The sequence below is a fragment of the Crocodylus siamensis genome, chromosome 9, assembly GCF_052110815.1.
Source record: "Crocodylus siamensis isolate JL-2025a chromosome 9, ASM5211081v1, whole genome shotgun sequence".
NCBI classification, from domain to species: Eukaryota; Metazoa; Chordata; order Crocodylia; family Crocodylidae; genus Crocodylus; species Crocodylus siamensis.
In genome coordinates, this window is record NC_143403.1 from 38,100,906 (window position 1) to 38,121,534 (window position 20,629).

General features: G+C 50.0%; 1 protein-coding gene across 3 annotated transcripts in view; it reads left to right on the forward strand.

The window, feature by feature from the left end:
• Nucleotides 1-20,629, forward strand: part of NDRG4 (NDRG family member 4) — a 90,406-nt gene that overhangs the window by 25,320 nt on the left and 44,457 nt on the right. For all 3 annotated transcript variants that reach the window (XM_090062156.1, XM_090062154.1, XM_090062155.1), the window contains exons 2-3: nucleotides 228-319; nucleotides 5,262-5,306. In XM_090062156.1, coding sequence (XP_089918282.1) covers nucleotides 251-319; nucleotides 5,262-5,306 — 114 coding nt within the window. In that variant the 5' untranslated portion in view covers nucleotides 228-250. The remainder of the gene's footprint in view (nucleotides 1-227; nucleotides 320-5,261; nucleotides 5,307-20,629) is intronic.

Genomic DNA, 20,629 nt, shown 5'->3' on the forward strand with positions numbered 1-20,629 from the left:
CACACTCCCAACTAGCACATCTCTGGCATTTTACCTGAGCTTCCCACTCACCTGCGAGGCTAAGTCAAGCTACATATCCCTGGAGAGTGGGGGAAGCTAAGCAGGTTGCTTCCCTGTGCAGCTGTCCTCTGCTCCTGCATCCCTGAGCTTAGGTTGAAGGGTTCTGTAGTCCCAACAGGCTGGATGCCAGGGCACTGATGTATGTACTGTGTTTTGTCCCCTTGTAGGGCTGTTGCTCCAGGAAGTGACCATGGCAGGTCTGCATGAGCTGCGATTCACTGAGGAGAAGCCGCTGCTGCGTGGGCAGGACACTGAGCTGGTGAGTGTGTTGTCTTCCTCTCCCCTCTGTCACTGTCTGACCTACACCCTCACCCCTTCTAGTCAGTAGTGCTAAGCAAGCAAGGAAACACTGGGGTTGTGGACTGCAGGGAGTGGCTATGTACCTTGCTTTGTCTTTGTCTAAGTGTGATACTTGTGCATAGCAGTCCTGGGTGCAGCTGAAATGCCTGAGTGCCTGTAGTGTATGGCCTTATGAATGAGCATGATCATACTCAGCCCATTGGGAGAGATAAAGAACCTACTACTACTGCTAGCTAGGAGAGCTCTCCTGTAGCTCAGATGCAAGCAATTGAGTTCTGTGTGGGTGGGTGGGTGGGTGGGGGTGTGTGCGACTCTGAAGCAATGGGTGTCCATGTCACACACCATATCCTGTTGTAACCATGACTGCTCCAATGCATTCTGGGACACCCTGGTAGTCCACTTCCAAAGTGCCCAGCACTGTTACTGGGAACAGGGGCCTTTGGCTGACTCTCAGTGAACCCAGCATGCACGCCTGGGTAGCACCTTGAGCCTCTGAGCTGATGTTGCAAGACTGGTCTGTACTGAAAAGAAACTGCAGGGTACTGGAGTAATGCAACTGGGCCTTAGCTGAAGATTGGTTTCATGATACTTCAGCTTCCTGGCTTGGACAGCACCTGCAGACACTAGGAGCCTCTGCCTGCCTGAGCTGCCACTCCAGAATCATACCCCATCTGCTTTGTGAGCAGCAAGAGTGACATCTTGTGGCCAAATGTTGAGCCTATATCATCCAAAGGGATGAGTATCTGGTACAACTGGTCTGTGCTCGGGGATTGAGCACCTACCTATTGTTGGTGCCTTCCCTGCCCACCTGGGTGTGGCTCCAAGCCTGGGTCTTTGCAGTGATGGGGGAGTGCCCAGCTGGGCAGTAGGCTCTGAAGTAACAAATGATGCACGATGGGTGTGATCTAGCTACCCCAGACCCTCCCTTCCACCCAGCCATAGCAGCTTTTGATTCCATTTGGTGTCTCAGTGGTGATCCAAATTCAGCCAGACGGGTGATGCATGGTGACTCATCCACCCTGTTTATCCTTTGCCTTCCTTTGTGAGAGCAAGGGCCATGGTTATAGCTGTGTTGGTGTAAGGACATAGGCAAACAAGGTTCTTTGGGTAAATGATCTTTTATTAGACCAGCTAAATAGTTGGAAACTATTAAAAGGCCAACTAAATAGTTGGTCTTTAATAAATAGTTGTTTTTTTACTAGACCAACTAAATAGTTGGAAAATATGTTCTTTGCAAGTTTTTGAGCACAAACACCCTTCTTCAGGCATAGGGAGCAAAGCACTAATCACAGGGACTTGGGTTCCCTTTCCCTGCAATTAGACCATGGGGGATGAAACTCAAAACCTAGGTCTGACACCCTTTGTGTAATAGCTGAGTGGGAGGAAAGTAGCATCTGGAACCAGACAGGCACTGCTTTGTCTGGGACTAGAGAAGGAGCAGGGAGGAGTCTGGGGGGAGTCTATAATGGAGATCAGCCAGCTGATTTCTTTGTGCAGGCTGTTTAGGGTGGGATGGGCAGACAGCCAGAAGAGCCCAGTGTTGCACAGATCGTGTCTCAAACAAGAGACATCTTGGGGCACAACACATGGACCCTGCACTTGTCTAATTGTATGGTTCCTTTATGGGCTGATCTACTGCCCAGGTAGGCTCTTGGAAATCAGAACTTCCTGGCATCTTAGGTTCCCAGTGTCAGGATGTTGAACATGATCCTGCCATCTTTTGTGGTGGAGACTTACTCTGTGGGGATTCATCACAAGGAGGTGGTATGCTGCCTACTGCAGGAGAGCACTGGAAATCATAGAGCTACAGAAGAATAGGGATGGAAGGGAGGTCTAGTCCAAGTTCTTATCTGAAGCAGGATCTTCCCTGTCCAAATCATCCATACAAATCCTTGTCTTACCTATTGCTAAAACTTCAGTTAATCCTAACACACAGCCACAAAGCAAAACACCCTAACCTGCCATAGGGAAAGCAGGTGGATAGTGTCCTGCTACTGCAGGGGTTGTTAAAATATGCTTGAGAGTCCAAGGAAGAGGACCTTGACCCCCTGATACAGAGGCAGGCAAAACTCCCACAGTCTGTACCAAGCTGACAGTGGGGCAAAATTCCTTTGTGACCCTAAATTTTTGGTGCTTGATCTGACCTTCAGCAGAGGGGCAAGATCCTCTAGCTAGGAATTTCTGGGTTTTGGTTCCTGCAGGAGCACTGGCAGAGCTCAGTCAAAATCCCCAACTGTGGCTGTATCCAACACCCAATGCTTCTGAGGAAAGCAACACCCCCCCCTTGATGTGTAGCAACAGGAGGGAAAAAGCAGCAAAGCCCAGAAGCATGGGAAACACCATAACACAGAATAGCCATAGCTTCTCCTAGATCATCTCTGACCAATGATTATCCAACCACTTCTTGAACAGCTCCAATGATGGAGAGTCCACAACTTCCCTAGAGAAACTGTTCCATTGCCTCACTGTTCTAATAGTGAAGAAATTTGTCCTCATATCCAGTATAACCTACTTCATCTTCTAAGAGACAAACTCTGGCCACATGCCCTTGGTCAAAAGGTGCTGTATTTCAGGGTCTACAAGGGCATGAGGTCTTCAGATTGTTCTGGGATCCTTTGCAACCTGGAACCACCACTGCTTTCAGTCAATTGGATGCAATTTACTTCTAGCCCCTTTTCCCCTTCGCATGTGTGGGCTTGATTCTTATCAGCCTTCTCTCTTGTGCAATTGCTTCTACCTGTGAGCTTCTGATGTTCTGATTGTTGCTGCTTTCCCAGGTAAAACTGGTTATGCAGGGATGGGGCAGTGAAGAATACCCCTATGGTGCAGGAGCTGTTGGATCACCCGTTTTGGACCTGACCCTTTTCCAGCCATTTTGGGCCTGTCTCTTCTGCAGCAGAAATATGGTCTGCGTGATTTTTCAATGTGGTCTTCTGAAATTGGGGAAGAGAATTTCTATTCCACAGGAAATCATGACAGTTAAAATTGTTCTTCATTCTGACTTAGGCAACAAGTCAAAATCTCAGATTCTTTTTATGGAATAGAAATTACAAACTGTTTCAGTGTGGAATATTTTTGAAACGTTGTTTTTAAACATTTCATTTGGCTCTGCTTTGTGTTCTGTGGAAATCTTTCCATCCAGGGAAGGATGCAATGGACACCCACTCAGAGGCAGCACTTAGGATTCTGACTGTTGTGCTGGAGCAGGTGAGGGGACAAGGTTCCCTTTCGAAGGTACTAGCACAGTTCCTACTTTGAATTAGTCCATGTTGGAGTTGCCTCTCCTGGATTATCTGAGCTCTCTCTCCTCTTTCTTTTTCTGGTTGCCTGTGCCCCTGAGCCTGACTGTCTGTCTGTACCCATGTTCCCAGGCAGGCCTACCTTTCAGTTCTGTATCTTGTATGTGGGCCTTTTGTCAATAATGGATGACATGGCATGATGAGGAGACATAGCTCCCACAGGAGAAACACAACTAGGGTGGCATCTCTTTTGGCTGCATCTAGAAGCTGATTTAGAGACGCACACGCACACACACGCAGGTGCACACATACAGACACACACGCAGGTGCACACATACAGACACACACGCAGGTGCACACATACAGACACATCTAGAAGTGGGCAAGTGCCCAGGTGCTGGAGTATAGGGGAGAGAATGCAGAACATGGGCATGTATGTTCAAGATACTGCTGTTCAAATGCAGTATCTTGAACATACATACATGGATTGTGTGCGTGCCAGGTTACCACTATAGAGACCCAAGTGTGTGAAACACTTGTATAACTTCTGGGTGGGAAGGTGTGCAAATATTGAAACACTGCTGTATGGATGCAAGTGCATGGAATATGTATGTCTCCTGCTTTGTGTGTGTGTGTGTGTGTGTGTGCACGCGTGTGTGTTTTACTATTTATTATTTACTATCTCTCAATACAAGAACCTAGCAGGCAGTAAGTTTAAAACCAGCAAAAGGAAGTTCTTTTTCACACTGTGTCATTTAAAGTGTGGAATTCCTTGTCACCAGGTGTGTGTGTGTGTGTGTGTGTGTGTGTGTGTGTGTGTGTGTGTGTGTGTGTGTGTGTGTGTGTGTGTGTGTGTGTGTGTGTGTGTGTCAGACGAAATGAGGTCTGAGAGCTTTAGCTCAAGGCTCAAATCTCTAGTTCAGTCCTGGTGTCTCAGCCAACATCCATCGCCATGACTATACAAGGGTGGCTTTTATGCACAGCTGCCAGCCATTCTAAAGTAGAAGTGCTGTGTACCTCCCTCTGCTGCCCATTCAGTTATGCCCCTCTGCTCTCCCAAGGCTTCTCAGTTGAGATGTCTGCTCTCTGTCTTTCTGCTGCTCCCAGTTCCAAGTAGTCTCTTTCCTGGGGAGCCCAAGCTCCTTCTCAGCTCATCTCGGTCTCTATTAATTTATTCTCTGGGGGAGTAATGGACTTGTGTTCCCTGTATCAGAGTGCAGGATCTTGCTGATCTGGACTAGCTGTCACAGACTCGGACAGCATTGGTTTGATACTGGAGGCTGTCCCTGACAGGCGGTGTCCTTCTGTTGCACTACAGGGGTGTAACAGGAAGCATATGGGAATAAACCAGCTGGGAGACTGTCCAACTCATGGAGCAGTCTCCTGCCTTGGGCAGGGAGAGCTTTGTGGCTTGAGAGATGAAACCCTGGAGAACATAATGCTGGGAACACCTCACATCTCCCCTGCTCAATGTCTCTGGTCCCAGTCCAAATATCCTTCTTTCTGGGGTCTAGTGAGGGGGGACATATGGACACATGGGGGTTCCTCAGAGCTCCTGCTATAAGGAGCTGGGAAGAGGAGGTAACAAGGTGTAGGGAGCTGCTGCTCCACCTTGGGGCCCGTGCAAGCTCTAATGTCTCTCTGTGATGTTTTCTCTTCCAGGAGAACTCAGATGCCTTCCTTTCGGCAGTGGACACAGACTGGAAGGTAGGACCCCTCCTCAGCACTTGGCCTCCTCAGGTGGTCCAGTCCCTGGGCCCTTCTCTTGGCCCCTCTTGTAGAGAATGGGGAGGTTGGTGATTTTTCTCAGGGCCACCCTGCCCCTGGCCTCCCTCCTCCCCCACTTGCTGCCATGCTCTGATCCTCTGAGTCAAGGACAGCAGCCATTTGTGTCACTCTTGCCATACGAGTAGTGGGTGCTCCCTCCCTGTGAGGAGTTGGCAGGTCACCCACTCTGCAAGCCCAAGTGTGGACAGGTCTGAGGTGCTGAAGGGGACACAATGGCTTAGGCGATCTCCCCCCGGACATCAGTGACTGGCTTGGGGGCCTGCATCTTTTCTAGCCTAGTACTTTTGCAGTCCCTGCCGAGGCCTCAGCACTCCTAGCTCTCACTAGAACTAGACCTGCCAGTTTTAGAGCAGCTGCATCACTCCGTGCTTGTGGAATGGGTCAGCGTGTCTGTGTTTGTGTCGCTGTCCATTTGTGGAGGGAACTAGAACTGTTTCATAGTTTCATAGTTTGTAGGGTTGGAAGGGACCTGAGCAGATCATCTAGTCCGACCCCCTGCCATGGCAGGAAAGAATACTGGGGTCATACGACCCCAGCAAGATGTGCATCTAACCTCCTCTTAAACACCCCCAGCGTAGGAGCCTGCACCACTTCTCTTGGAAGTTGGTTCCAGACCCTAGCCGCCCTGACTGTGAAGTAGCGCCTCCTGATATCTAACCTAAACCTACCCTCTGCCAGCTTGTGACCGTTATTCCTGGTCACACCTGGCGGTGCTCGGGGGAACAGTGACTTCCCCAATGCCTGCTGATCCCCCCTGACTAGTTTATAACAGGCCACAAGATCCCCCTCTCAGCCTTCTCTTTTGGAGGCTGAACAGGTTCAGGTCCCGTAGCCTGTCCTCATAGGGCCTGCCCTGCTGTCCTCTGATCATACGAGTGGCCCTCCTCTGGACCCTCTCCATGCTGCCGACATCCCTCTTGAAGTGCGGCGCCCAGAATTGGACGCAGTACTCCAGCTGTGGCCTGACCAATGCCGCATAGAGGGGGAGGATCACCTCCTTGGACCTGCTCGAGATGCATCTGTGGATGCATGCCAAGGTGCGGTTGGCCTTCCTTACTGCCTCCCCACACTGCCGGCCCATGGTCATCTTGGAGTCAATGATGACCCCCAGATCCCTTTCCGCCTCCGTGCTGATAAGAGGGGAGTTCCCCAACCTGTACGTATGGTGCCAGTTGTTCCTCCCGAGGTGCATCACCTTGCACTTGTCTGTGTTGAAGCCCATCCTATTCTCATCCACCCACCCTTGTAACCTGTCGAGGTCTGATTGTAGCCTGTTGCATCCTTCCAATGTACCCACGTCCCCCCACATCTTAGTGTCATCAGCAAATTTGAACAGGGTGCTTTTTACCCCCTCATCCAAATCGCTGATGAAGATGTTGAACAGTGCGGGCCCGAGGACCGAGCCCTGCAGAACCCCACTGCCCACGTCCTTCCAGGTTGAGAAGGACCCATCCACTACCACCCTCTGGGTGCGGCCCTCCAGCCAGTTGGCGACCCATTTGACTGTGTGGGTGTCTGCACCACAGCCCCCCAGTTTCTTGATGAGAACAGGGTGAGAGACAGTGTCAAAAGCCTTCTGGAAGTCCAGGAAGACTATATCCACTGCTACCCCTGCATCTAATGATCTGGTGATCTGATCGTAAAAGGCCACCAGGTTGGTCTGACAGGACCTGCCACTGATGAACCCATGTTGGTTGCCCCTAAGCATGCAGTCTCCTGCTGGCCCCTCCTGGATGTGTGCCAGCATAATTTTCTCGAACAGTTTGCCTAGGATCGAGGTGAGACTAACTGGCCTATAGTTTCCCGGGTCCTTCCTGCCTTTTTTGAAGATGGGAACCACGTTGGCCCTCTTCCAGTCCTCCGGTACCTCACCAGAGCACCACGAGCACTCGTAAAGCCGTGCCAGGGGACTTGCAATGACCTCTGCCAGTTCCTTTAGAACTCAAGGGTGGAGATCATCCGGGCTGGCTGACTTGAATACGTCCAACCCCTCCAGAAGCTCCCTAACTAAATCCTCGCTAACCCATGGCCCAGGTGTGCCTCCCCCGGGGCCCAAGGGGGGCCCAGCAGGGAGGTGGCTGTTCTGGTCCCTACTTAGGAAGATGGAGGCAAAGAAATCGTTAAACATGTTAGCTTTGCCGTCTGGTGTGATGACCAAGTTACCCATGTCGTCCTGTAAGGGCCCCACATTACCCGGGACCTTCTTTTTACCCCCTACATATTTAAAAAAAGACTTCTTATTGTCCTTAATCTGGGAAGCCAGTCCCAGTTTCATCTCTGCCTTGGCCTTCCTAACTGCCCCCCTACATCTCCGAGCAACTACAGAATAGCCCTCCCTGGTGATGACCCCTTCTTTCCACTGGGTATAAGCCTCCTTTTTAGCAAGGAGACATTCCCGGATGCTTTTGGTGAGCCACCGAGGCTTGTGTGCTCTCCTGCTCCCTTTGATCCTCGTTGGGATTACCTTCCTTTGGGCTTGGAGGATCGTCTCCTTAAGGAGTGACCACTCTCCTTGGACACCTGGCTCCCCTCCCCCCTGGGACCTCAGTGCTTCTCCAACTATCCTCCTTAGCTCGTTGAAGTCTGCCCTCCTAAAATCTAGGGCCGCTGCCTTACTGCATGCCTTTGCCACCTTGCGCTGGATGGTAAATTCTAGCAGGCGATGATCGCTGTCGCCCAGGTGGTCGAGCACTCGCAGCCCCCTCACCAGGTTGTTACCCGTGGCCAGCACTAGGTCCAACAAGGCGTCCCCCCTGGTGGGGCTGTGCACCTCCTGGGTTAGATGGAGGTCCTGCACTCTGGCCAAGAACCTACGTGAGCGTTCAGACCTGGCTGACTGTTCTTCCCAGCAGATGTCCGGGAAATTCAGGTCCCCCATGACTACCACATCCTTAGCCTTCAGTACCTCTATGAGCTGACCCAAGAATTCCTGGTCAAGCTCTTCACCCTGGTTGGGAGGTCTGTAGTAGACTCCCACCGTTAAGTCCCTCTCCCCTTGACTGCCTTGTACTCTAACCCAAAGCACTTCAGAGTGCCCCTCCCCTGGCTCCTTGCTAATTAACGAGGATGTGTATTCCTCCTTAATATAGAGCGCTACGCCCCCACCCCTCTTTCCTATCCTGTCCCTCCTGTACAGCCTATAGCCCTTGACATTAACCGCCCAATCATGCATTTCATCCCACCACGTTTCCGTAATCCCCACTATGTCCAGGCTGGTGTCAGCCAGCAGGAGGGTGAGTTCCTCCTGCTTGTTGCCCATACTATGAGCATTTGTGTAGAGGCATTTGTGTTCTGTAGTGTAAGCCCTGTACTGCTAACCTGTAATGCGGATTTTCCATGAGATCAAGTGGCAGAGACTGACAAGTTCTAACACTGTCACTGTGATGATCCTGGTGGGAGGCATATGCGGTGTGGTGTCAGCAAAAATTAGTAAATGGTCTTGAGTGTATTACACATTAAGCTTATCCCCCTATCCCAAACAGCATAGATCGGGATTTCTGCATCCCCCATTCAAAATGCAGCCACCTCTGGGGTGCTTCATGGCAGCAGTCTTATGTCAATACAATAGTGTAGTGCAGGGAGTGTGAAGATGTTCAAGCGGCATCCAGTAGATCCTGACTTTCATCAAAATCCTGCATCCACTTGCAGAAAATTAATGGGGCCAAATGCAGTCCTTGCATCAGTGGGTGACACTGCTGCTGTTTCTTGTGTCCCCAGTGTCCTTTGGCACACACAACTGGTGCCAGGTGAGTCTCAGGCTTACTTCAGGGGATGCACTAGAGCAGTGCTTCTCAAAGTGGTGGTCCGCAGACCGGTGCCAGTCTGCAAGCCACCAGTCGCCGGTCTGCAGCAAGTTGCCAGGAGAGAGAAATATATTTTCAGAAGCATAACGTTGGTATGTCATAGCGCCACAGTTTGTACATTCCAACACTCCAGGTGATGCCACGTCGTGCAAGGTGAGGAAAGAGAGAGAAACAGCTGGTCGCGCATTTGTGTCGCGCTGTTACATGCAGTTGCTGCCACCAGCTGAACCGGGCACTGGTCCCTGGCACACTGGAAAAAAAGTTGCCTGTCTGCCACATCAGATATTCTCAAGTGCAGTGCTTCTCAGACTCTTCCCTGGTATCCCTCCCTCTCTCCTGTGCTAGTATGGGATGCTGGGTCATACCTAGTGTAATTTTTATCTGTACCAATACTATTGAGGATATCTTTGTCCTCTCCTGGATGATTCACAGGTCTGTCAGCATCATCTGCCCCAGCAGGTAGCATAGCGAGGTCTGGTTCAGGCACAGTAGCTGGGGTAGGAGATCATAACTATCACAGCACCTAGTCTCCCAGGAGGGGTGCATAGGGGACACCACAGCATGGCCAATTGACACGAGCTCTCTTTTCCTAGTCTCTGGGGCTAAAAACAGACAACTAGTTTGATTTGCATTAAAGCCTTTTGTGCCATGTCAAATCCAGGCCTTACAGACAGCCAAGTTCAGTGTCCTGCATTAGGTACCTGTGAATTATTTGGATTAACACTTTTTCTCAGAACAATCTCAGGTAATTTGATTTAATTGCCATTTGAGTCTAGTGCGCATCTGGCTGTGCTGGCTGTTTTGGTGCGAGTAGTATTCCAGCCTAATCTGGCCTGCATCAAACTGGCTGTCTGGATTTAGCCTGGGGTAACAGGGCTCCCCAAAATCATCAAATGAACTGCTTGGGGCCTGGAGACCACAGCTCACCATCCAGCCGCTTCTTTGAGGAGACTCTAGAGAGCTCTACAAATTGTGGCAGCCTCTTGGGAACCTCATAGCCACTCCAGCACTGGCCGGCTCCGGCAGGAGGCGCTGCAGGCACTGGGACAGAAGCCTCCCCCACCCCCCACCCCCAGGGGTGCTGTAGGGAGGTGGAGGGCCCCTGTTGTTAAAACAGGTGATCTCACCCAATAAAAAGCATGCTGACTTTCAGAAATAGCTGCTGTTTCCATGGTGATGGTTGCCCAGGCAACTCCATCCTTGCTTTTCTGCCTGTATATCTTAAAGCCTGCTGAGCTGTCTCCCCTTTGACAGCTCCCTCTCCCCTGCATCCCCACACAGCTTTCCCTCCTTTCACTCAGAGATCTGGGCACCCCTGCTTGAGGTGTAGCGAGGTCTTGTTGCCTCACTTAGAGTAGACCACGAAGCCAAGCCCACTTCCTCCAGGCTGTCTCAGCAGAGCACTCCAGGGAAAGCTTTGTCAAATTGTACCATACCATCTGGGTCCTGCTGACTCTGGCTTTTTAATACAGAACCAGGGCACGCAAAGCAGTGACTGAAGATGCATGTATTGGGATCTCTCATTACAATGTTCTGCCAAGTCTGATGTCTGTGTAGGATTGACAAGGGTCAATATGATGCCAGAGTCACTTCTCTCCTCTGTGCTGTGCCTTGGTTTCTTCATATGTAAAATAAAGATCATGATGGTGACTTTCCCTTTTGAAGCACTTTGAGATCTAGGGATGAGTACAGATCTGTCTAAGAGCTAGTGGTTGTTACTGAGCTTCCTTGGAACTATACAGTGATGGCTCGGAGAGAACTCAGATCCTCATGCTCCAAAATTTGGGGCCCTGCTTCTTGAAAGGGAAATACTATTGGCAGTGACAGGTCAATGTCACACTTCAACAGTTTGGATTCTAAGCAGCCCCTCCCTGGCTAGTACATTGCAATACTTTCTTCTGAGCATGTCAGAGTGCTGCGTGGAAGTCAGTCACACATTCTCCTTTTGGTGCTGCATAAATAGGCCAAGGCTGTCCAGCAGATGGGGCATTAGCAATTTATGTAAATGGGCTAACACTGGCCTTTGAAGTGTGGGTGGAATAACATTTGTGAGGGGATTGGCATCTTGTCTCACCCCTACAGAGCTCTGCCAAAGTGCCTGTGGTGACACCGGTGAACCAGTGTCATTCTTGTGCTCCATATGGACACATTGTAAAAACCACATTCAAATCCAGCTGCAGGGATAGTGATTTTTAAACTGGGTTTCCTGACTGTACCACAGAACAGCCATGTGGTTGAAGAGTAGGATGCCTGGCTTCTTCTGGCTCTTTCACCATTTTACTCAGCCAGGTTGCTTCACTTCTTTGCCTCAGCTTCTTCTTTGCAAGATGAGAGAGTTCTTACCTACCTTTTGGAGATGTTCTGAGACATGCAAAGTGCCCCTAGCTTCTCAATAGAAAGGCAAAAGGGTTGATGTCTCAGGTCTGTAAGCTCAGTCAATATATATTGGGCATTCTGAAAAATCTTTCTGGGAACTAAGCCTGGTGCTATAGGGAGTGTGTGTAACAGTGATCTACATTTAGTTGAATGCCTACTTAGCAAAATTGCAGCTGCATTTATTTCAGTGAGTTCAGTTTCAGCTTGTGTGTATAAAATGAGCATGCATCAAGCAGCATGTTGTTAGAACTCTAGGTCTAAATTTGGTCTTGCAGCTGTGTAGCTGTGACTCCAAGTGACTTGCACTGTGCAATTTGAAGCTGGATTGGCCTATTCCTAAAAGAATGGTGCCACTTACCTAATCAGCAGAGATCCTGGTTTTCTGTGATTAAAAAACTGCAAATTCTCTTATTAAAAAATTGCAGATTCTCTGATTTAAACCCCTCCAAATCCATGATTAAAATTAAAGGCCCCCCCACAGTCCCCCCGCGGCCCTGCTGGTGCCCCTCACTTCCCTACACAGCCTCCCCAGCCCTGCTGGTGCCTTTCTTTGTCCCCACAACAACCCCTCAGCCCTGGAAGGAAGTGGTACAGGGCTCCTCTACTCAGAGCAGTGGCAGACACAGGAGGCATGGTGGAGGGACAAAGAGATCCTGGCACAGCCCTGCTGTTCCCAGCCATGCTGGGTCTTGCCTGTGGGGCTACAGTGGCCCTGAAGGAGGGAAGCAGGACAGGAGCTCGAGCCTGCAGCCTGCCCCCCACACAGATCTGGGGGTGTGGGTCCCTCCTGCCCCCTGAGAATGAACAACATGGAATGCCCGGCTGGCTCCACATCTCCCTACTTCTGGCTGGCACCTCCATGTGCGGTTTCCTTTAAGGGCTCCTAGAGCCATTTGGTTTCGCATGCCCCAGCCCAGGCACTCCGGCCACAAGTGGGACGATGTAGAGTCAACCAGGCACTCTTGTGTATTTCTCCAATGCCTCCCTGCTCGCGGCCAGAGTGCCTGCAAGGGGCACATGAAACCAAAGCAGCTCTAGCAGCCCTTTAGGGAAGCTGCATATGGAGGGGCCGGCTGGCCACTCCGTATATTATCCAACATCTCCCCATTCCCTCAGCCCAAGCCAGCTTCCATCACCCCAGATCCCTGCAAGCCCTACTTACCACTTCACAGGCTCCAGGAAGAAAGTAAACCTGACCTAGGCCTTGCAACTAACTAAAAGCCACAGGCTCTGTCCCTTCCCCTGCCCCTCCAGGCAGGGTTGGGCTTTACCGCCATTTTTGTAAACAGCTCTTGCAGGCTGGAACTCTACCAGCCTGCAGAGCTCTTTGCAAAAGGGGGAAATCAATGGGTTTCTTTCCTAAAAGAGAAAATTCACATTTTTTCTGATAAAACCAGGAAATCCATGATTTTCTCCGTTTTTTCCGTTGAAAACGGAAAACCCAGATCCCTGCTGATCAGGATGTGATCAGAACTTTTGTTTCTCAACCAGGTGTCTTTCTGCTTATCAAAGGTGCACATCATCTGTTTAGATTCACCCCAAGGCAAGGTTGAAGGTTTTATAAAAAGTGTCTTTAGTCATCCAGAGGAAAAAACCCCAGCACTGTTCATATTAGAGAACCTGAGGTTCTCTTTTATTCCACAGATGGGAAAAAGAGTTGCCTGGGGTTTTAAAAGCCATTCCGGATCCATTTCCTGTGTAGCTTAAATCCATCACAGAAATGCCTCTGAGTATCTATTTGCCTTGCAGGAGATATTGCCTCAGTGAAAGGAACTATAATCAAGGCTATTGTCTCTGCTTTTATTGAAGTCCATGATACAACTTACCTTGATTTTAATGGAGGCAGTGTGAGTTCTGATGTTCCATGATTAAGCCATTTTTCAAATTGATTTAAATCCTTTGAGCAGTTCTTTCCATTAGAGTCAACTTTAAGGGCTTGTCTACGTGGGGAAATTGTTTTAAGTGCCAAACAGTTTGAAAGTGAATTAAACTCAACAATGGACACTCTTTATAGACTTCATAGACATTAGGGGCTGGAAGGGACCTTGTTAGATCGAGTCCAACCCCCTGCCATAGGCAGGAAGTCTGCTGGTGTCAAATGATTCCAGCAAGATAAATATCTAAACACTTTTTGAATGAATCCAGAGTAGGTGTTTGTACCACATCTGCGGGAAATCTATTCTAGACCCGGGACTTTCAGACTATAAAGAAGCTTTTCCTTATGTCCAGTCTAAACCAGCCTTCCACAAGTTTGTGGCTGTTGGACCTTGTTATCCCTTGTAGGGGGTGGCCCTGGTGAACAGCTGTTCTCCTAGGTCCTGATGTACCCCCCTTATATACTTATAGGCTGCTACCAAGTCACCCCTGAGCCTTCTCTTCCCCAGGCTGAAGAGTCCCTCAGCCTCTCTCTCTTGGCCTTTGGTCATATGGGTGGCTTTCCTTTGGATTTTCTCAAGCTTATCCACATCTCTCCTGAAGCGGGGGGCCCAAAACTGGACACAGTACTGCAGCTGCAGCCTCACTAAGGCCGAGTAGAGCGGGAGGATGATGTCCCTGCTTTTGCCTGAGATGCATTGGTGGATGCATGCCATTGTTTGGTTTGCTTTGCCAGCCATGGTATCGCATTGGTGGCCCGTGTTCATCTGGTGCTCAGTCAAGACCCCCCAAGTCTCTTTTGGCTGTGGTGCTACCGAGTAAAACACTGCCAAGCCTATAAGTATGATATTGGTTTAAGAGTACTGGCCCAAGTACGGAGCCCTGAGGGATTCCACTGGTCACCTCGTGCCATGTTGATTTGCTCCCGTCAACTAGTACTCTTTGGGTCTAAGTCCAGAGCCAGTTCCCCAGCCATCGAACCATGAGATGGTTGAGGCCACAGTTCCCCATCTTAACCATGAGGACTGTGACAGAATGCCATCTCTGTCTTGCCCCAAATTCTGCTATCAGGTGGATGACCAATCTGTTTGGTTACCATGGTCACTGCAGAGGGCGGACACCCCTGGCCCAATTGGCTTCAGGTAACCTGTGCTGGATACATTTCTGAGGGAGGGGGAAACTTGTTTCCTCTGCCTACATAACTGGCCTCACAGACCCTGGGTGGTGGTGGCATTATCCCCAGGCTTGCAGGTGTGCTCTAGGAAGGGGGTTGGCCAGACATGAGGCACCCCCAGGGAGGCACTTGGAGCCTGGAAGGTGGTCAGGTGCAGTGAGGCAAGTGGCTCAATGCAGCAGCACCCCCTTCTGGCCCACCACACGTGGTGGTAGCTGTGGAATTCAACAGCTTGCTGTCTTGAAGGCATAATTTGGGGAAGGGAATAGAGTCACTTGAAAACCCTTGAGCAACAATCTCAAATTTGGCATCAGGTCAACTGGACAGTGTAGCTAGCTAGGATGGCTGATGAGTATGAACACATGACTGTGGCTGACTTGAAAGAGGTGTTGAAAGGGAGAGGCCTTCCAGTGGGGAAAGAGCAAAAGAGATGACCTGATTAAGAACCTGTGTGATAATGACCAGGCCACAAGATCTACACACCTCCAACCAGCAGCCAATGAGGGCCCCTAGGGATCATCCTTTGAGTGGGGCCTCTGGAAATACCAGCTGCAGCTAGAAGCTGAGGAGTGCAAGGTCAAGCATGAGCTAGAGCTGAAGAGGATGGAGCTGGAGGTCCAGCGCCAGTGCAACAAGGCCCAGCCGAAGAGGCCAGGCTCAAGCATGAATACAATCTCTTGGTACTCAAGATGCAGTCAAACATTGCAGCTGTGGGTGCTCAGCCAGCACTGGCTGCACCTCCCAGACAAAACACCCGAGTCTTCCCTCACTACAAAGACGGAGATGATTCAGAAGTGTTCCTAAGTAACTTTGAAAACGAAGCATGGTGATAGAAGCTGGGGAAGGATGAGTTCATGAGACACATAGCTGCACAGGTAATGGGCAACCTGTCCATTGTCTTGAACAGCCTGCCCACTGAATCAGCGGATGACTATGATGCCTTTAAAGATGCTGTGTGTTTAAGGTTCAGGTTAGGACAGGATTATTTCTGGAAAAAATTCCTGAATGCCATCCCACAACCGGGGAAGTCAGTAATCGAGTTTGGGGCCCAGATGTTGGACTTGCTCCTTTAACAGGTGGATAGAGCCAAAGTTGACACCAGGCAGAAGGTGCTGGATCTTGTGGCATGGGACCAATTCTATTACTGTTGTCCAAGGGAGATTAAAATTTTAGTCAAAGACAGAGCCCCGAAACAATCCAACAGGCCACTGAAATTGTGGACCAGCTGTTGCTAAATTGTGAGGGGCTGGACAGAAGGCCTCCCTCCCTTGCGAAGGAATAGAAAGGGTTCCAAAAACGGAAAAGAGGAGGGCCAGGGCCAAAATGGGAAAGGGGGCCACCTCCTGCAGACCACAAGGCAGTCCCAGATTCGGACAAACTACCTAATTCAGAAAAGGGGTTGTTACGGCTGTGGGGAGCCGGACCATGTCCGGCCCAACTGCCCAAAGCTAACCAACATACGCAAGCCAATCAGCCATGCAACAGCTATAAGCAGTGAGGAGGGAGACCCAAGCCACTCTGAGGAGCGTACCTGTTGCTACAGGATTGCAAACCCAGAGGAGGTGATGGCCACCGACCGAACTGAAATAATGGTAGGAGGGGAACTGGACACAGGGGCCAGTGTGTCATTAATGCCAACCTCATTTTTCCTGCAGATATAGTCCTTCGGAAGACTCTTACCATACGAGGGGTAGGGCCCCAGTCATTCGAGGTAACCTGTCTCCCCATTGAGTGGAGAGACTGCAGGATGTGCATAGAACTAGGAGTGTTGGAAGAGACTCCTGTCTCCATATTGGTGGTATGGGATATTGTGGAGTTTGAATACCTGCAAAGGGTGGGGGACCGCTTCATGGAGCCCTACCGCGTTAATGTGGAACTAGATGTATAGCTTGCAGTAACACAGCTGTGTACTCAAAGGCTACCATGCCACTGTTTGCTCTAAAGGATTTCTCTAATATTGCTGTACCCCATATCCTATTCTAAACCTACTCCTTGTAACCTATAAAGTTTGCATTTGTACCTAGTGTCCCCTTGGTTTGGCTGACTGAAGGAGACCACTGTTTGTACTTCACACCGAGGGAAGCATCTTAAGTTCTTCCAGTGGGTCAAGTACCCTCAAGGACTGCTAGGCCTGTGTTTCCCAGGGGGCACAGGATCAAGATCAGTCCAGATCATGGGTGGTGGTGGCATTACCCCCAGGCTTGCAGGTGTGCTACAGGAAGGGGGTCAGCCAGATGTGAGGTGCCCCCAGGGAAGCATTTGGAGCTTGGAAGGTGGTTGGGCATGGTGAGGCAGGTGTCTCAATGCAGAAGCAACCCCTACTGACCTGCCACATGTGAGGAGGAGGCTGGTCAGTCAGTGGTGGAGGAAACTCAGATTCTCGGGAAGAGGTTAGAGGACATCCCCGATGGTGAAGGTGTACTCCTTACAGGAGCACCAGAACTCCCTGCTGGACAAGAGGAGTTCAGGCAGGAGGTTCTAGAGGACCCCCGCTTGGAGGGACTCTGGCAGATGGCTCGGGAGCCAGAGACAGAGTTTACCCCAAATAAGAGGGAACAGGTGGTCTGGAATAGGGGATGACTCTGTTGGTTGTGGGTACTGAAGAACCATGCCAAGTCCTGGGAGCCCCATCACCAGCTCATCGTACCTCTTACGTTGGGACAACAATTGCTTTCCATGGCTCATGTTTTACCTTGTGCTGGTCACATGGGCAGGGGATGGACACACCAGCGACTGCAGGTGAGCTTTTATTGGCCCAGGATTGCCCAAAATGTGACAGACTACTGCAGATCTTGTGAGATGCGCCAGCAGATGGGCAAAAGTGGAGACAACAGAAAGTCTCCCCTACAGCCCTCCCACTCTCATTGATCAACCCTTCCAAAGAGTGGGAATAGACAGTGTGGGCTCTCTGAGGCATAAGACTTGTAGAGGGAAGAAATACATCCTGACTTTAGTGGATTTTCCTACTCAGTACTCAGAGGCAATTGCCTTGGCTTCCACCGAGGCACCTGTAGTTGCTGAAGCCCTGACCAAGTTCTTCTTTCAGCTTGGTTTCCCCTCTGAGATCCTGCCTAACAGGGGTGGAAACTTCCTGGCTGAGGTGATGAAGTACCTGTGGGAGTGCTTACCACCCTCAGACAAATGGGCTTGTAGAAAGGTTCAATGGGACCTTGAAAGGTATTGTAAAGGCCTGTGTGGACTCTAACCCCAATGACTGGGATAGAGAGGCAGGAATAGAGGAGCTCTGCCAGCCAAATTATCTCCCCTCCTGGGACCAAGGACAAGCTGCTCGCAGCACTCTAGGACTTTGAGGCAGTGTTCTTCAACAAATCAGGTAAAATGAACTTGGTGGTACACTCTATAGACACGGGCAGCAATCGCCGTATCCAATCCAGACCATATGCAGTTAATGCGAAGGTGATGCAAGAAATAAAGCGGGAGCTTGCAGAGATGAGAGAATCGGGGTAATCTGGCCTTCAGTGTGTCCCTGAGCCAGTCCGGAAGCAGGACAGGACCATTCGGTTCTGTGTCGAGTACAGGAAGCTGAATGCTATTACCACCCGTGACACTTACCCTATGCCCAGAATGGACTCTCTGCTTGATTGCCTGGGCCCAGCCAAGGTCACTACTCTCCATCTGTCCAAAGGATTCTGGCAAATGGCACTGGATCTGGATGCCATAGCCAACTCTGCCTTTACCACACCTGTGAGACTATGAGTTTACAGTGTTACCGTTTGGTATGCACAGCCCTCTCTCATCTTTTCAAAAACTGATTAATAACCTGTTACGAGGATCTGAACAGCTTGCCATGGCATGCATTTATGACATTGCCATCTTCAGTCAGGACTTTGAATTGCACCCAATTCATCTGACCACCATATTAGGTGTGAAAGGTGACCCTTCCAGACAAAACACGCTTATACCCGCAGCTCTGTGAAGCCACATGTCCAAGCTTTTAAGAGGTGGGGGGAAGTGTGGCAAAATGCCAGTTCTGTCTCACCCAAAACTCTGCTATCAGGCGGATGATGAATCTGACAATTTGGTTACCTTGGTCACTGCAGAGGGCAGACCTGAAGCCAGTAGGGTGTAACCCTGAGTTGTAACCTGAGCTGGATACATTCTTGAAGGAGGGGAAAACCTGTTCCTTCTGCCTGTGTGACTGGCCTCACAGACCCTGGGTGGTGATGGCATTACCCCCAGGCTTGCAGGCGTGCTCCAGGAAGGGGGTCGGCCAGACGTGAGGCACTCGGAGCCTGGAAGATGGTCAGGTGCAGCAAGGCAGATGGCTTAACGCAGAAGCACCCACCACAAGACATCATGGGAGACCAAGTCAAAGGCTTTCTTGAAATCCATACACCAACCTCGTCTCCCTTGTCCAGGCCACCTGGTCAAAGAAGGAGATGAGATTGGTCACGCAAGACCTTTGAGCATCAAAGCTGTGTTGGCTGGTGTTCAGAAGATTACCTTCGGTTAGCCTGTTGCTGATGGATCCCTTGATGATTTTCTCCAAAATTTTCCAGGGATGCACATCAGACTAATTAGCCTATAATTCCCTGGATCTTCCCTCCTTCCCTTTTTGAAGATTGGGACCATGTTGGCTCTTTTCCTGTCTTCTGGTACCTCACCCAATCAAGGTGTAAGTATACCTCATCCATCTGCTGTAGGCTTCTCTTTTACGTTTCAGGAGGTCCAAAAGTTCCCTGTTTAGCCAAGCGGGCTTCCCTGCCTGCTGATTGCATTTCCTGTGGGATGGCATGAACTTCCCTTGTGCTTCGAAGATTGTTCTTAAGGAATAACCATTCCTCGTGGACTCCACTTTCTGAGGGGCCATGGTCTCTTAATGTCCAACTGACCAGTCTCCTGAGTTTGTAAAAAGCTGTCCCAGATTTGTGAATTTCTGTTTTACTGAGGGATTTGCCCTCTTAATCTTGAATAAGAAGGTTGATGTGGGGGGTTACTCTGGAAGAGCTATAATACTTTAAACTCCTATTCTCCTTAATTAAGAAAAATTTCCCATGAAGGTGAGCCCTAAATTGTGCATCTCTTTATCAGTCTTCTTTCTCTAGCTGGCCATAGAGCTCTGCAGTTTTCTGTGCTCCCATACAACTGCAGGGTTTTGTGTAAAGGGCAGGGTGTGGCATTCGTTAGAGAAAGTAACTGACTGCTGCTACCCACCTGTTTCTTTTCTCTTTAGTAGAAGTATAAGATTGGAGCACTGGCTCTGAAAGCTCAAGACTGTTTTTCCCAACCCTTCTTTGTCCTCTCAGATGAGCTTCTGCATTATTTTTCTCCTGCTCTTGGTTACCCTGCCTACACCAGCAATGCCAACCCCTCACCAATCCTCTGATTGCCCTTCTCCTTTGTCAGCATAGCCCTAGGCACCACACTATGCCACTTAGGAGAAATACAACTTAGCCACTGAATTAGCATTGAGTAGGGCATCCTTGCAGTGATGAGAAGGAGAGGGTATTACAGAAATGGATGGAGTTGCACTGTTTCTCTGTCCTGTCCCTGCTTAGATTGTGTGCGACTCACTGCTTTGTGTCTGTGGGAGATCTCTCTGTCTGCTCTGCAGAATATGCTAGGTAGAGAGAACAGCTCAGTCTCTTAGCTGCTGCTGTAGCTGTCTGTGCTTTTTGTCAGTCCCCATTGTTCAAGCGTCCAGCTACCTAGTGGAACAGGATGTGGGGGACATGGATGACAGGGAGGGTAGTGGGATGAGGAGATACATCTACTGAGTGTCAGGTCATTACTTTGCAATGCTCTCTCATGCCAGGCGTATGCAATGGAGGTCCCTGCACAGGAGTTGGGTGTCCCCTGTGCCTGGTTCTTCTCACATACACCAGGGTCAATCCCAAGTGACTGCCAAATCCAACAGATTTCACTGGCTTCAGACAAGGATCCCTTTGCCTTCAGTCAGGAAGAGGTGATCTGGATTCCCTGGCTGAGGATGGCCTTATTGTGTGGGGTTGGGCTAGGATATGGAAGGGCTGCACAAAGCATTGAGCAGCTGC